We start from the raw sequence: 16,850 nt of genomic DNA, 5'->3' as shown, positions 1-16,850 counted from the left end.
GGTGAGAGACACATGGCTCATGTGCCAAATTATAAACAAATAAAAACGTAAGAATTGATGGCGTGAGCCATGAGGACAGAGACATCCATGGAAAATAAATAAAATAGAAAACAAGTCATTAACGAAAAAGACATGCATAAAATTAACAAAACAAATTATATTATTAATTACAAGCAAAATAATAATATTATTATTTACTTTCATTTCATGGTCCTCACTCCTCACTCAGAGGTCATTAGGCATGCATCAACCGTTGAGTCCAAATTATTCAAACATGTTAAGAATTCCTAAATTTAATTAAAATTTTATATTTTTTTCTTCGTCGAAGCAGATGCTCTATAAAATAGAACCACCGAAAAAAGATAGCAAGAAAATTACCCGAAAGAAAACTATCCGAAGGCTTTGGCGTGAAAAGTTAAAAAGGCAAAAGCCGCGAAATAAAATTGAAAAGGGTAAAGGATTGAGAAAAGATATATGCACATGCATGCAGAGAAGCAGGACCTTTTTTAGTAGGCCACGTGTACTTGCAGAGGCCAAAGCCCTCGTCCACATTCCAAATTCCACATTCTACACACAGACACAGACTCAGCCGGTTCACCGGTCAAAAACCCGCGTTTAGCGAGGGTGGGCCCCCACACCCGGCGGGCCCATCCATGCACAACAATTAATGCTCGGCACCGTCCCGTCGACAGGTTCCGTACCCTTGAAAGATAACCGACACGTGGCGGTCGTCTCCGTCTTCTGGGTGGGAAACGCCTCTGAGCCAAGCTGTTTTCCAAAAATCCCAGCCCAAGTCCATTCACACTTTCGAAAAACATTTCCATTCGTTTTATATATTAAACCAGAAAAAAGAGAGAAAAAAAATATCACTCACTTTCTCTCCATCTGCCTTTCTCTCTCTCTCTCTCTCTCTCTCTCTCTCTCTCTCTCTCTCTCTCTGTCTCTCTCTATCTCATCGCTCAGACTTGGAGAACAAGTTCACAAATGAGGAATATGTGCTCTTGATTTAAAAATCCATGGATGGTAGAGAAACAGGAGAGCTAAAGACGACCATCGATCAAATTAGCATGGCGAATTCCACCGTTTTTTCGGATGAGATTATTCCAGGCAGCAGCTTTGCTTCTTTTGCATCATCAGGCGGCAACATATTTGACATGTCTGATAATAATCAGAGAGGCTCTGGGTTCATGGACTTGCTTGGATTTCAAGACTTCAACATGCCCCCTTCTTTATTCGATTTCTCCTCTTCCCAAACGACGTCGTCCTCCTCCTCGATGATGATGGTGATGATGCCACCTCACCACCAACAGCAACAACAACCACCACTTGCCTCTCCGGCCTCCACCCCTACTGCAGTTGCTCTGCCGGAGAGGGAGAGTACGACGTCGGAGGTGCTGAACGGTAGTACGGCTCCAACGACCCCCAACTCCTCTTCAATCTCTTCGTCGTCCAATGAAGCTGCTGCCAATAAGAATGAGGACCAGACGACGACCAAGGCTCAGGATGAGGAAGCTGATGAGCAGAACCAAGATCCCGAAAAAACCCAGAAACAGTAAGAGTAGCTAAGGTTTTAAGTTGTTATGTCATTTTTTGTCCTTTTTTTGGTTTTATGAAAATCAAATGGATGAATCAACTTTTTTGTGTGATGTTGTGTGTGAACTAATTAAGCATATGGGAAGATGATTTTCTCTTCTTTTTTGATGGGGTCAGTTCATGTTGTTGTTTCCTTTTCTGATTTTGATGAATTTTGTTTTTGTTGATGAGATGGAGAAAGTAGTAACAAGTTGCGTTTGCTTTTTGTGTGATTGAATCACAGATTGAAGCCCAAAAAGAAGAACCAAAAAAGGCAAAGAGAGCCGAGATTTGCGTTCATGACCAAGAGTGAGGTTGATAACCTAGATGATGGCTACCGATGGCGCAAGTACGGCCAAAAAGCTGTCAAAAACAGCCCTTATCCCAGGTCAATATCCATACACTCCCAAACCCCATCTTCATTCCCATCCTCCTATTCATATTCAATCAATCATTCATCTACTTATAATAAATACAAAACTTGTATATCGATGCAAATTTTCTTCGTTAATTTCTTATGGGGCACGCAATAATTATAATTAAAAATGTTAATATCTATATGTTCATGTGTAACAGGAGCTATTATCGTTGCACCACTGCGGCCTGTGGTGTGAAGAAGAGGGTGGAGAGGTCCTCCGACGACCCTTCCACTGTGGTCACAACATACGAAGGCCAGCACACCCATCCAAGCCCCATTACGCCACGTGGCACCATGGGGATTGCACCGTTGCCTGACCAGCCTTGTGCCTTCCCCTCATCTCCTTTTGGTGTTCAACAGTTATTACCTCATCATCACTATCAACAACAACAACAACAGCAGCAGCAGCCTCAGTATTCGTATATTTATAGCTCAGCCCCTTCTTTGAATATTAGCTCACCTGCTTATGGGGGTGGTTGCTTTTAACCCCTCCTCATTTTCTACGGGTTTACTTCAAGAGAGATATAATTTTGGATCACCTTCTTCTTCTTCCTCTGCGGCTTCTAATTTGCTTAGAGACCATGGACTTCTTCAGGACATCGTGCCACAGATTCGAAAGGAGGCCAAAGAAGAAGATCATCTTCATCAATAGATCCCCATCATAATATTGATTGTTTTATGTGTTAAGTGCTGCTGCAGGCATGGTATGTAATTTTCTAACTGACTAGACTACTACTTAATTGGGTTCATCTTTAGAAAAGAAGAATTCACTTCATCACCATTTTGGATCGAATAGCTAGCTTAGCTAGTGTACCTAAGCTGCGCACCTTTCAGATTTTAATTCGCTTTGTAAAATCACTACTAGCCTTTTGGCCTGTTGGGGGACTGGTTTATTCGTACTTGAGCTTTTGATATTATTCTTTGTACTTGGAGATATATATCTTCATGGAGTTGTTAATTGGCTTTTGTATATCATTTTTCCTTCTGTTTTTTGTTTTTGTTTCTCCTCATTAGCTGTTCATCTGTCTTCATCTTCATCTACTTCTCTTCTTAGAATCAATTAATCAAGGGGGTAAATTTGTCACGATCACAACTAGGTTAGGGTTTTATTATTAATATAAGCGAAGCAATCAGGTTTGGAAGTTTTTACCTTGTATTCCATGTCTACTATTGTAGGACTTTATGGGAAAAAGGTAGAATCTAGAATGAACATGGGAACTTGATCCTACTTTTCGGTCAGTAATGGTGGGAAACCCTAAAGGTGTAGTATTAGGATGGTTATGAAAACACAGTCTAGATCGCAAAGTAAATGCAATTAATACCTTCGAGCGTGCATGGATATGGATGATAGATGATGGATGATGGATGACGGATGTGTGATTATATACGTATGTATATGCATCATGAATACTAACTTTGTTATTCAATGACATTCTCTTCCTCTTTGAGTAATAGATATGGGTATTGTCATTTAAGAAAGGAGTGAACTTCTTGGCAAAAAAATAGGATTTGAGAGGATGGTGTGAGATTTTGGTGTGCAATGTGGGTTGCTTTTAGGATTGCTGAAGATAATATGGGGTTTTCATACCAATTCTAGTTCATCAAGTCCTTGTCCATATCGCGCTGTCTTTGCTAGCCAGGGATGGTATTGAATTCTTGTGCTACTTAAAGCCATACACGACTTAAAGCCACAGTGTTTATGTCTCAGCTATATATATAAGAGAGATGAGCTTTATATGAAAAACTATTTTAATTGCACCATGCATGCATTATCTCAATATTCCTCCAGATGCCGCCGCATGGAGAAAAGTATAGGAAAATATACATATCAAGTGAAGATTTGGGCGTGGCCCAGTGGTTTCCGATTTTAACCATAAAAAAGAGAGTGAAGATTTGGGTTATGAAGACCATGATCTGAAGTTAACCTTTTCTTAGTGGCATCGCTTCGGATACAGCTGGGGAACCGTACGTGTAGCAAAACGGATATGTTGAAAAACTTGTAGAGGTCTTGGGAAAAAAAGTCTCACTCGTGCTTTTCTATGTGTTCAAACCCAAGAAATCAACTGGTGAAAGTTTTTGTCAAATTTACTATAGCTTTTATACAATTTTCCAAGTCTTTGAGTTTTGGTTTCATCCGGAATTGGACATATCCCCCAAGATTTTCTGCACCCGTTAGTACATACAGTACAGCGATTTCATGGGTCAAAAAATGTGGATCACATATATGCATGGTTACCATTGAAGACCAGCAACTATATATTCAATCTGTTTGCAATTTCTTAATATGTACGATATAGTATGAATTCGATTCCCCCTCCCGTACCCGGTATCGTTCGTATAAAAAAAAGATACAGTATGAAATGAAAGAAACATCTTACCAAACCAACCAAATATTATACGGCACGATTATAATTTTTACTACAGAAAAAACAGAAACCATATTTAGAAAAGTTGGTTCCTTAATTCCTTCCACATGCAGCCGCACGACAAGCTAAATGCCACCCAGATAATCAGATGCCTAAAGGAACCCCAAAAGGGGCGTCTGTATATGTTGAGAAAAAAAAGGCCCCATTGGAGATTCTTTGTGTAAATTGATTCAAACACCACTGGAATATGCTCAAGTCTGATCTCAGTTCGATGCCCATTAATTCACTGCTTGCCACCTTTAACCAATTAGAAGAACCTCTCGAATTTGAGCTAATTATTGTGAGTGCGTCTGCACAGTACAAAATCATGTCACAGGGGACCGATCATATCATATAGCCTTGATGCGTGACATCTTCTATTGGTATTGATTTGGAAAAGGAAAACCAAATGCTTTTTTCAAGTTACAATTAGTCAAAAGTAGATCCCCCCCTTATGCCAAATTATTGCATAAATATAAATACATCGTTGTACTTTATTAACTGTTGAAAATAAACAAGGGCAGGGCCAATAGACGATCGATATATTTGCCATCAGTTCTATTCTATATAGCAACAAAGAGTTCAGCTTTACTCCATCTGCACATATGTGCAGCTTGGCCACAGTCAACCAACCATTCTTTTTGCAAATTTGGGCAGGTCCTAAAAAATAAAAGCCCAAATTGATAACCAAATGAAGAGACAAAACATACAGCCCAAACCTACTACTGCTAGGTAGTGTCATTTGATGTTTCATAGTTGCATATTCATTGAAACCACTTTTCTTCCTCTTAGGATCCCATGAAAGGTCTGGGTTCGAGTCCTAATATCCGTGTAGTGCATATGAGTTTAATATATTATCGCCTCTCTCAATAGAAAATGTCCTTAAAAAAATGGTTATTCTAAACCTGCCTTATAGGGTTTCGTTTAGCTAAGAAATGTTGCCATGAAAGTTTGAAAATATCCAATTGGAATGCATGAGTTCATGTTTCCACTTCATGATATGCTTTTAACAGCAATGGAATGATTATACTTAAATTCGTAGATTTGTTAATTTGTAACCCAGAAGATGGTATTTCCATCATCCCAAAATAATGACATAAATTTTAGGAAACCTATACTGGACGATTGAGGAAACTCTACTGCCTCAGTTAATGCATGATATATCTAAGAATATCAGAGAGAGGCCTGAAAAAGGGAAAAGCAGCATGAAGAAGAAGCACATGGACCTCTTCTAAAAAGTTTAATTGACTATGTCTTCTTAACTACCCCTCTGCTCATTTAACCTCTTTTACCCTCTCGAAAACCAAACCTCAATGACCAAGTCTGCTTTTTGTTACTGAACAGATTCTCATTCAACTTCTATATAACGCAGAAACTTGTACCACCCTGACTCACATTTTCACTGCATACAAAGAGAAGAGAGTAGAAGATAGGATACAAAAATGGCCATGAAGAAGTTGGCCTTGTTTTCACTATTGCTGAACCTTGCAATGTTTCTTGCAATTGTTCTTGCAATCGTTCCGAAAACCACGGGTGAAGGATATGGTGGTGGTGGTGGTGGTGGTGATGATGATTGTGGTGACCTCTTGGGGAGTGATTTGTACAAAGATATCTGCCCGGAGGCAGAGGCCATAATATTTGCTCGGGTCAGATTGGCAGTGTTTCAGGACACGAGAATGGCAGCCTCTCTGCTTCGTCTCCATTTCCATGACTGCTTTGTTAATGCACGTTATCTCTTGTTTGCACTGTTTATATATGTGTTATGTTGTTATTATTATTATTTGAATGAGCATATAAATAATAATATTAATATGTTGTGTGCTGAATTGTGCAGGGGTGTGATGCTTCTGTGTTACTAGATGACACTGACAACTTTGTTGGTGAGAAAACGGCAGCACCAAACTTGAACTCTCTGAGAGGTTTTGAAGTGATTGATGCAATAAAACAGGAACTTGAATTTGTTTGCCCTCAAACAGTTTCTTGTGCTGACATTCTTGCAACTGCTGCCAGAGACTCTGTTGTTGTGGTGTGTGCTCTGAGAGTTTAGAATTTAGATATTCTTGCAACTGCTGTTAACATGGGATTCTGACTAATAATTTGAACTTCAATCTGCAGTCCGGTGGACCAAGTTGGGATGTCCAAATGGGAAGGAAGGACAGCTTGACTGCTAGCAAAGCACTAGCAAATAACATCATCCCAGGCCCGAATTCTACCATTGGAAACCTGGTTGCCAAGTTCCAGAACGTAAACCTTAGCTTGAAGGACATGGTTGCACTCTCTGGTACTCTCAACTTTCCTTTATTGATCTCTTGCATTGTTCTTGATTGGAAAACAAAACAAGATCACAATTTTGCTCTTGTTGTTTGGCAGGTGCACACACAATGGGGAAAGCCCGGTGCACCACCTTTGCTGCTCGCCTACGAGACTCCACCAACCCAAATGCCCCTGAGGCGTCTCTGGAGTTCATTCAGTCACTGCAGCAGCTATGCTCAGTATCCGACGGCAGCACACTGGCAAACCTTGACCTGGCAACCCCAGAAACATTTGACAACCAATACTACACTAACCTACTTTCTGGGGAGGGTTTGCTTCCATCCGATCAGAATCTCATGACCGGAGATGAGCAAACGCGTGAATTGGTAGAGACCTATGCACAGGACATTTCTACCTTCTTCCAAGACTTCAAAGATTCTATGATCAAACTGGGAAGGTTGGGACCAGTTACTGGGACGAAGGGAGAGATTCGTCGGAACTGTCGAAGTGTCAATTAATCTTTTTTGCCTACTGTGGAATCCACTTTCTACAGTGGGTCGCAGCAGAGGCATCTCAATGGTGTACTCAAATTAGGAAGCTTTGTATTGCTAATGGTGATAATGGAAATAACATTCTTAACCAAATGTTTTCCAAATGGTATTTGGTAACAAAGCTAGCGTCTTCCCCACCATCATAAAAAGGCATGGAGCCCATCAATTATAACTCAAATGACGTGACACCATGGCCACCTTTTCGTTTCAATATAGGCTAAGCTAAATATCTACTCATTATTGTATTTTATGTTATACAAATATATGCTACATCTCATTCGGTTGCCCAGTACTAATGGTACACGTGCTCAATTCAGTGAGCCAGTAACTGTTGCCAGTAAAATCTCACAAAAAAGATACTACGGGGCTGAAGAAAACGTTCCCATTACACATCCCACTGAGCATCTTCAAGCTCTAATAAGGACGCTGGCTGCCATCGTCGCCGCGCTCAGCTTCCTCCGAGAATAAATACTTTTGCCAGTGTGCCACCTTAGGCTCTGCTCAACCACTTCATGCCCCTGGAGATTGAACAGAAAAAAATGTTCACTGATTTAGAAAGGGATAAACAGTAATAAAAGATAGACAATGCTCACGAGTCTAGTGTTTCAGTTTGCTTTATGCAAAGCACAATCAAGCAGGGCACAGAAGACCATGAAGCATCTTAAAGGTCCATGTTTCAAAATCAAACATCAACCGCTCTAACGTGGCCCAATAAAAGCAGGTCTTATGACATACAACACAGATGAATTTTTAAGGGCACAATAAAAGCCCCAGGCCCCCAAGAAACCCCTTTCTAGAAACCTCCATTTTAACCCTTACAAACCCCTTTATCTTGCTAGGTCGGCTAGTAAACCAAAAACGGACATCATAATCTCAACCAGAAGAATTGATCAGAACCTGTTCGCTTATTCTTCCACATCCACTCCTGAGCAGCTTGAAGTCCCTGGGAAAGAAACAGAGAACTAAAATTAATTTGTGATACACAAAAAAAACTGAGCAATAAATTTAAAAACTCAATACCTGTTGGAAGCGTGTAGGATCACCAACTGAACTAGTTGTGGGTAATTGTGAATAACCAAATTCCTGGAGACCCAAATGATGAAAACAACTAATTACAAAACCTGTATATGGATTGTTTAGCGAGAATCATTATATAATTGCAATTTTCTTGTCAAATGTGAATATCCTGGTAACAGTAAGTGAAATTTACCTGAACATTTTGGTGACCTATAATTCCAGAAGCCTGGTACTGGAATTCCAAATTAATGAGTTATTAACGATAGAACTAAGTCTTTCATAAGTCGGAAACCATGAGAAAACACTTACCGATGAAGAGAAAGATGGCTGTTGTAAATGCAGGTTAGTTCGAAGATGTGGTTGAAGCTGAGATTGAAGATGCAGCTGTTGATTATGAGAAACTTGCTGCGCAGAGATATTTTGAGGGAGTGATGGGGTATGAGCCTGCTGAACTGATGCCTTTTGTTGCTGTTGCTGTTGCTCAAACAATATAAACTCGGCAGGTTTCTCCCACTACAAGTTCATATAAGCAGCATTAGCCACATTGAAGTCAAGAAACCAGCCAGAGGAAATGAAAAAAATCCTTACCCTGCTTTCACCAGTAGCATTATTATAATAGTACTTGTATCCATCCGGGGAGGTGTGCTCTGTCCAAATACATTTTGCAGGAGTCGTAGTTTGGGTTACAGGAGCAACAGATGTGGCTGAAGGCACATCTGCAGCTGGTGTGGCAGCAGCAGTGCTGGCCACTGTCTGTGGTACAACACCCGTCCACTGGGACTGCAGGAGCAAAAATAAAATTCAGCTTATGAGTTTAAGAGTTGATAAAAACAATTAAAAGTAAAAGAACATCACAGACAATTAGCCTTCTACAAATGCAAAGATTTTATAGGGCGAAAGCTTCTAAATTTGACACACAAGAAAGGAAGCTTAATATCAACAACAGCCAGGTCAAAATGTTTTATCCATTTGACAGGCAACCAACATCCATCAATCGGACATATGCATGGAGGAGCTAAGATCCACCACTTATGAGCCCCAGTTACAGATACCATATACATCCCAAGCCAAAGCTCACTAATGTGAATGTACATTAAGTTCAACTTCCACATCTACTTCTCACGAACTGGTCACATTTTTCTCAATCTATATAACATTGCTTCTGCAGTTCTAGAGCCACAGCTCATGCACTTGATTTGTTTAAGCAACTAAGGCAAGACCATGAAAGAATAGCTAAAGATTACATCATCATGGTATCACATCTAACACATCCTATTACCATATATTCCTACAAGATCACAATATAGTAGCATCTAATGTTTGAATACCTGTTGCTGTTTAGTAGCCTGGGAAATCTGATGCAGTGCCAAACCCTGATTTGATGGTTGCATTAGCTGCAACTGTTGTTGGAGCTGGGAGAATGCCTGCCGAGATGATTGAAAGCTTGCCTGCAGAGTTTGTGTCTGTTGTGATAGCATCTGAGCTAACTGAGACGGTGACTGCTGAAGAGGCTGAAGCAGCGGTTGCTGGACAGGAGGAGCAGAAGAAATCTGCTGCTGATTTGTTGTGGAGGACACAGAGTGGCGTTGTAAGTTAATATTCAAAGGAGCTGGTAGTGTTGTAGCAGAAGATGCATTCTTTGGGACCTCAGGCTGAGGGACAGACAACTGTCCACCCAAGCCAATAAACTGTTGTGATGGTAATGCTTGACTAAATGGTGTTTGACCAGAAGAATGAGAAAGTTGTGCCTGGCCAAGCTGCCTTACTGTTTGTGTGTGAGAGTATGATGCTGGAGTTTGAGGGTGCTGTTGAAGGGAAGGTGGCAAATGCTGAGGTGACTGAATAGGCTTCTGTACTGGAGATATTTTCTGGCCGACATGTGGCATAGACTGGTTAAAACTCTGAAAAAGATTCAATGTGTCATTTTCACGATGAAATACCCGAAAACTATAAGATCATTATTTTTATTTTTGAATCCGATGTAAATTAAAAGAAAATTTGATCACCTTATACCTGTTGTGATGTTAAAGAAGACGAAACTGGCATCCCAGGAAGAGGACCCTCTGCAGAGCCACCATGGCCACCCTAAATATTTAGGGAGCAAGTAATAAGACTTTTAAAAGCATAAAACCACAAATTTATAACTAAAATCATAAAAGAAACTACCATCATATACAACATGAAAATTATAAATTAAATAAAAAAGAAAAATTCAATGCCTCAGCAGCCATCCTTTCATAGCTTCAGCTGAAGATGACATGACCAGATCATTGTAATACTATTCAATCAAGACCCCATTTCAATGCCAACAAAGCACTTAATTTGCATCCCAATCATTACAGATAAGTCAAATACTATACGCCTTTGATGGAAGTCTAAGAGAACAAAGAAGAAACATGTACCAATAGATAATGGTTTCTCATGGCAAATTGTTGCAGGAAAATCATTGAATTATTCTTACCGAATTCGAGGGCAACGCCATGTCTCCAGCCCTAGGAAGAAAATGGCCCCCAAAGCCACGAATCCCAGCATTGGGGGATGGTCCCAAGTTTGGTGGACTCATTGGATGCCAAGCATGAGTTGGAATTTGGTCGTTCATAGGATCACCAAAGCTAGGGACTGGTCTGTTTGGAGTAAGTTAAGAACAAAGTATGTAAATAACTACAGCGAATAAAATGAGGAAAAAACGCAATAGCTTTACCAAAATATTCGGATAATTGTTGGGGATTACCTCGCCCCAGGGGCTTGAAATCGAGGACCAAAACCTGGACCTCCAAATGCCGGAACCCTGAACAAGAAAGATGCCAGAAACATTTAGGATTTTTTTTTTTTTGGGTGGAGGGGGAAAGGGGGGTGAGGGGGAAGGAATGAATCAATTAAACCACTCCAACAAACAATAACATCAAAGTTTACACTTCAAGAAGATTTAACCAGTCACCAACGAAAATAATAGAAGCCTTCAGGCAACGGTTAAGAAAAGAAGCCACGAAGAGAAGTAAACCTTGAATCTGTAGACCTAGGCCTTTTAGGATCAGCAAACCGGACAGTGAGTGGTTGATCACATCCCTGAGGTGCAGGAAAAGAAACATATGTGTCTCATATAATTAAATAGCCTATGATAACACAAAAAAACTGTAACATAATATTATATTAAAGTTATTTTCCAACAATAGAAATAAATAGATTTAAAATATAAAAAACTCACTCTCATTGTATAGCGCCCATTAAGACCATTTATAGCTGCCAACGCCATATCTCTTTGGGAGTACTTTACAAATCCACATCCTAAAAGATGAATTGTTGTTTATTCAAAGATGTATATATCTCATATAGAGGACTTTCTTTGTGTTTAAAAAATTAAATAGGACTAGAAAACAAACCGCGACTCTGCTTCAATTCATCACGCATGAGGTAAACATCTTCAACTCGACCATATGGTGAAAAAATCTGCAAAGAGAAATCAGCTATTGGTTTTTTCCTTTTTCTGATAGCATTTACAACTTCCATAAGTACCACTACGCTACACCAAAATAAATAGAAGTTAAAAGTAATATGCATTAAGCTGAGAGCATATTATTCCCTGCTGGATTAGAAAAAGTACATATCTTTATGCCAAGGGTAAATGAGTTTTCATTATAAAGTAAAGAGAAAAGCTTCATTTTGTGTCAAGATGAGAAAAGAATGGCGGAAAATACTAATCCTAGAAGATGACAGATAATTAGTGGACAACATACTTCCTCAACTTCCTTTTCCGTAGCTTGTTTGTTCAGTGATCCCACAAACAATTTGTACTCAACTGCACCTATCATTAAAGCGATGACATCAAAAATGACACAATGGAAGTTAAGAACATAATTAGTTGAGGATCACTTATATGGAAGTACGGTTTTATGAGAGCAAAAAAATAAATCAAGCACATGAGTATTGTCTGTTGAAAGAGGTCATTTTCATGTATCACGTTCTTTCAGAAATGACACCACTATTTGAGATAGTGTATCAAATCTTTTGGAAAAATAAGTGCCTAAAAAGGTTACAGATATTTCATGAATAAAACTTGCGAATAAAATGGAACAATCTAACATTCATGCCAAGATGATAATTACCAAGGCGTTCTCGTTCCCCATCAGCATATCTGACTTGGATAGGACCTAATCCCTGGAAAACAAAGTGTGTGAAACAACTATAGGTTAGTTAAGAACAGAACTGAAAATGAAACAGTAAAAAATAAAAACTCACCCCAGGAAGGGTATGTTGATTATGCAGAGCTCTAATGGCCCTATCAGCTTCTTCTGAGGTTGCATATTTTATAAAACAACAGCCTGCATATGCAACTTACACCCTTATAAAAATTCCACAGATAGGCAGCTAGTTCACATCCACAATAAATTCCCACTAAAAAATTAACATTAAAAACGTCAAACCTTATATTGGCAAGGTAATAAGCTATTAAAACAAACAACTTCCAAAGAAGCAACTAAAAAGTAAAACAATAAATCACACTCTATGTATTCCTTAGTGTGAGCACAACACAAGAAGGGAGAGCATCTGATAGAAGAATCTTCTGAATACCCATAACCTTAAGCCACACATATAGCAACAACCCAAAACTTGTAAGGAATCACCTTTCTTTCTAAATAACAGAAAATACCAATTCTTTGGCTGCAAACAAGATTTCCATCTTAATAATGTCGCTGGCTCATTCACAAGGGCATATTGATTGAACTGAGAGAGCATTAGCTAGATGGAAAAACTACAACACAAGGCTTCATACATTTTTCCATACGCTTCTCATATACCAAATTTGGCTCATAACAGCAGGAAGCTTGAGGAGCCAAAAGAAACCATAACATCAAAACAGAAGGCAAAAATTCAACCTTGATTTCAGGATCATTGCCTCTAATTGGAATAAAATCACAAACATACACACATCAAACCAATATCTATATTCCATTGAAATACACCATTTCTCAACAGTTTTGTGGATCACAGAGATAGATAAATATATATCCCATGCATATCACTTTACATAACATCCCTAGAAAGAAATATCCTGAAAAACAGCCAACCACACATGCCAGCTCATACTAGCTTGGCTACCACTCACTAGTAAGCACTTTCATCAGACCCACCATGTCAAATCTAAATAAATTTCAACGAATCAGCAAAAAGTTGAATTCAGAAGTGAATTTCAATGCTTATTCAACATTCTATTGAGTCATTATAAGCAGAGTCTGTAAAGGCCCCTGCTTAGTCTACTGAAAACTATCTGCCCATGTCTTGGCCCCTGCTTAGTCTACCAGAAACATTTACCATTGTAAAGGCCCCTGCTGCTTAGTGTACAATACTACAATGAACTAACAGACATGGTCAGAAACACGTCAACAAACCACATGGAGAAAGAATAAGACATGAACTCTCCTTATGAATAGTTTAGAACAATCAATCACAGGTCTCAACATACACATGTGTCCATACCATGATGGTTCGTGATGATACCTACAATTATGAAGCAGCATATGCGGAACTTAGAGGCTACACATATAATCTTCAGAAGCCGAACTATGGAAATTAAATGTTACATCAAATAAACTTGCACAACAGCTAGTTGAGTATTGCCCTGTTTCTATGATGCTGGATTAAGTCCAACCTCCCAGGTCAGGTAACCAGTCAAATCTCTCAGACAAGCCAACAAGGAGATAAGCCTTGCAATAGTAAAAGGTGATAAGATCAGTCAAGCAAAACTATAATTGTAAGAAAAAAAAACTCATTATTTGCCATGAAGAAAAGCTTTGTTCAATCATACCACCAATCCCACAGAAAAAGAGTTCATCTACACCTTAAACCAGCCAGCCTACGCACCATGACTAAATTCACCAAATACATGATAAATTTTCACATTGTCAATAAGTTGACGTATCCAGTGCAAATCTTGACATGAAGTACCACATAAATAAAAAAAATAAAAAGATAAGGCTGATTGATGCCCATTCACATAGCTGGAAATTTGCAAATTCAAAATATTCATGCATTCACCCACACTTTAAATAACATAAACAGAGAACAAAAACTTTCGACTTATAATAATCATAGCATCGGAAAGTGTAGAAGATTTGGCACAATATTCCAGGGCCCAAATCTTCACAAGGTAGTTTTTTTGACACTTGTGAATATATGAGAGGGGTAAAACTTCAACATAACAGAGAAGCCTCTATGAGGAAATTATAGAGGTTCTGACTGGTGAAGATTCAAACATACGAAATACTCGGTCAGTGACCCCTATCGTATGGGATCGTCGGGCACGAGATCAGCTCAGGAGTAGTAAACCCCCTTACTTGAGAAGGAATTCCATAACCTAAGCAACTCTGTTGAACTTCACACTGAGATACCTCAAGTCTCCATTTAGTTCTACAAAGAAAAAGAAAGCACTACGAACAAAGATAAATTAATATAAACATCCATAAGGACAATCAAAATACTTTCCCTAGTAAGTTCACATATCACAACCACTCAATTAAGAGGACCAGTTACAACACACAACCACATTTTCCTTACGATCGCACATCAGCATCACATAGAGGCAAATGGGTCAAATTTTCAACATAACACATCTAAATCGAGTCGGAGTCTATGCTCTAAAAGAAAGGAAGCATTAGCCCTGAATACAACCATCCGAGACCATGTAGCAGAAAAAAGTGAGCTAGTTCCGCAGCGTAGTCAAGCAAAAACAGACTTACCAACTTACTTAAACATGTAAACAAAGAGGGGGCCAATCACCATACAGAAATATCCATCCACGAGCACATCGCAATAATATCCGAAACTCAGATAGTGAAAGACATAAAACCAACAAACTCATGCAAACCATCACACCCAAAAATCATCCATCTCTCACTAACCATCCAACTTCACATCTATCACATTCAGTCAATCTCATAAAGTGACACGTGGCATTCCAAGTCATTCAAACAAACCACTCCCGCGGTCACCAAGATTAGAACAGACCAAAGAGATCCTCCAAATTACATTGTGATTAATACTATTGAAAAGCAATAATCCATGTATTTTTTGAGTCATTTTTCTGTACAACAGTAGCACTTCTTAATATCCTAACATAAACAATCTAAAGTTATGGCAACAGAGGCCCCACTGCTGCAGCCGCTATCAGAAGGGCAGGACCTAAGTGTCTTCCAAGATTCCAACTGCTATTCGGAAACTGGTTTTTAGTTGGTTTACATGTCTTGCCTTCTTCTTCTTTGAGAGGACGGACATGAAAAAAAGGTTGCAAGCAAAACCAACAAGTGTGAAACTTGTTGCAAAAACAAACTGAGATGAAAGATGAGCTTTCTCTTGCTCCCATCTGCCTCTCAGAGTACCTGAAATAAGATATTACAGATCACAAATATATCATAGAAATAAGCACACACACATACCTTGCTGCTGTCCTGTTTTCCTATCTTTTATTAGAGCAACCTCTATCACTTCTCCATGTTCTTCAAACAAAGGGCGAATCTGACATAAGTAACATACATAAACACCGTGAAGTAAATGTTTCAAGTTGATGTAGCACCATTTCTTAATAAAAAAAAGTCCAACAACAACTTATATCAGGCATTTGTACACTGTAAAAATTAGAATGACTTACATCTTCCTCAGTTGTTGTCCTGGGAACTGATCCAACAAAAAGTTTAGCAAAACTTCCTCTACCAAAACGATCTGAAAGGTATTCAAACTCATGAGTAATGCAGAAAGTAAATACGGCGGTTACAACCCATAAGCCCAAAAAAAAACATACTTGCAGCAATATTTATGGCAAAATCAAACATTAATTGCTATTGACATTAATCCGTCCATGAATTAAGCACCTTGAAATTACGTAATTAACTTGGCTGAAGCACAACAGAATATTAATGCAACCCAATTTCACCAACGCTGTAAAATATAATTTTCATTTTCACCTACTTCTAAAGTGTTTAGAGACTCGTAAAGGCAACATGCAATTTTAATTCAGACCATAAAAAATAACATTAAAAAAAAGGAAAAAAAAAGAAGAAGAAGCAATTTTAACAATAAATATCAAACAAATAAACAACAACGCACCTGGAGAGCCTCCACGAGAAAAGCCTCGTTTCTGACCCGAGAGAGGAGGCGGGTCCTGGTGGTTGGGGCCAAACCCTCCACCACCGGCACCCCCCAATGGCCGGAACCCGCTGGGAGAGTGACGTGGCGGGCTGTCGAAGGCACGGTGGGGAGGGGACCACCGCGATAGCTGGGAGGGCTACGGCGAGGGTGGTGTGTTTGATAGTTCATGGGTGCATCGGAGAAGCGAGAAGGACGACGGTAGGGGTTGGAGTCCTCGTGGTCGTCGTCGTCGTCGTTGTCGCCATAGCGGTCTACTCTGCACCTATCCAGCTTTGCGAAGCTTGAATACCCTAACCCTAACCCTAGAGGCAAGACTGGGGCTTGAATTTTGGAGCTGGAGGTTGAAGACAAGTGAAGTCTTCGTCGTGAGTTGTGAGCACGAGTAAAACTGAGAAGCAGAGAAAGCAATTGCTGTTGCTGCGTCGAGGCTTCCGAGTCAGAAAAAACATAATAAATGATTGGGAGGGAGGTCCGAGTCTGGCCGGGTCGGGACGA

The 16,850-nt window shown here is 39.5% G+C and overlaps 3 protein-coding genes across 5 annotated transcripts; 2 read left to right on the top strand and 1 right to left on the bottom strand.

Moving 5' to 3' along the window:
• Positions 1-883: 883 nt before the first annotated feature.
• WRKY48 (WRKY DNA-binding protein 48) lies at positions 884-2,803 on the top strand. The gene is given in 4 exon segments (XM_008225161.3): positions 884-1,552; positions 1,817-1,960; positions 2,149-2,466; positions 2,468-2,803. Coding segments are annotated over 4 exon segments (1,173 nt in total). The 5' UTR covers positions 884-1,016; the 3' UTR covers positions 2,643-2,803.
• Positions 2,804-5,786: 2,983 nt separating this feature from the next.
• LOC103323188 (peroxidase superfamily protein) lies at positions 5,787-7,292 on the top strand. The gene is made up of 4 exons (XM_008225164.3): positions 5,787-6,119; positions 6,230-6,421; positions 6,511-6,676; positions 6,766-7,292. Exons 1-4 carry the CDS (start codon positions 5,838-5,840, stop codon positions 7,164-7,166), a joined length of 1,041 nt encoding a protein of 346 aa, XP_008223386.2. The 5' UTR covers positions 5,787-5,837; the 3' UTR covers positions 7,167-7,292.
• Positions 7,293-7,339: 47 nt separating this feature from the next.
• On the bottom strand, positions 7,340-16,779 carry FCA (flowering time control protein FCA). Of its 3 annotated transcripts, none has more exons than XM_008225162.2 (19): positions 16,314-16,779; positions 15,859-15,929; positions 15,647-15,725; positions 12,453-12,535; positions 12,320-12,371; positions 11,951-12,018; positions 11,597-11,663; positions 11,422-11,501; positions 11,218-11,282; positions 10,948-11,004; positions 10,678-10,840; positions 10,230-10,301; positions 9,545-10,117; positions 8,805-8,996; positions 8,526-8,729; positions 8,410-8,448; positions 8,220-8,282; positions 8,097-8,142; positions 7,340-7,717 (listed from the first exon to the last, which is right to left on the bottom strand). In XM_008225162.2, exons 7-19 carry the CDS (start codon positions 11,622-11,624, stop codon positions 7,710-7,712), a joined length of 1,590 nt encoding a protein of 529 aa, XP_008223384.2. In that variant the 5' UTR covers positions 11,625-11,663; positions 11,951-12,018; positions 12,320-12,371; positions 12,453-12,535; positions 15,647-15,725; positions 15,859-15,929; positions 16,314-16,779; the 3' UTR covers positions 7,340-7,709. The 3 variants fall into 3 exon arrangements, with proteins under 3 accessions (XP_008223384.2, XP_088903117.1, XP_088903116.1); XM_089046991.1 differs by having other exon boundaries at positions 11,951-12,012; XM_089046990.1 differs by lacking the exons at positions 7,340-7,717; positions 8,097-8,142 and having other exon boundaries at positions 8,220-8,320; positions 16,314-16,665.
• Positions 16,780-16,850: the final 71 nt, after the last annotated feature.

Source organism: Prunus mume, linkage group LG2 (assembly GCF_029339155.1).
Source record: "Prunus mume cultivar Tortuosa linkage group LG2, ASM2933915v1, whole genome shotgun sequence".
Lineage (NCBI taxonomy): Eukaryota > Viridiplantae > Streptophyta > Magnoliopsida > Rosales > Rosaceae > Prunus > Prunus mume.
The sequence above is the reverse complement of the archived record's forward strand: the minus strand, read 5'-3'. Positions and strand labels throughout refer to the sequence as shown.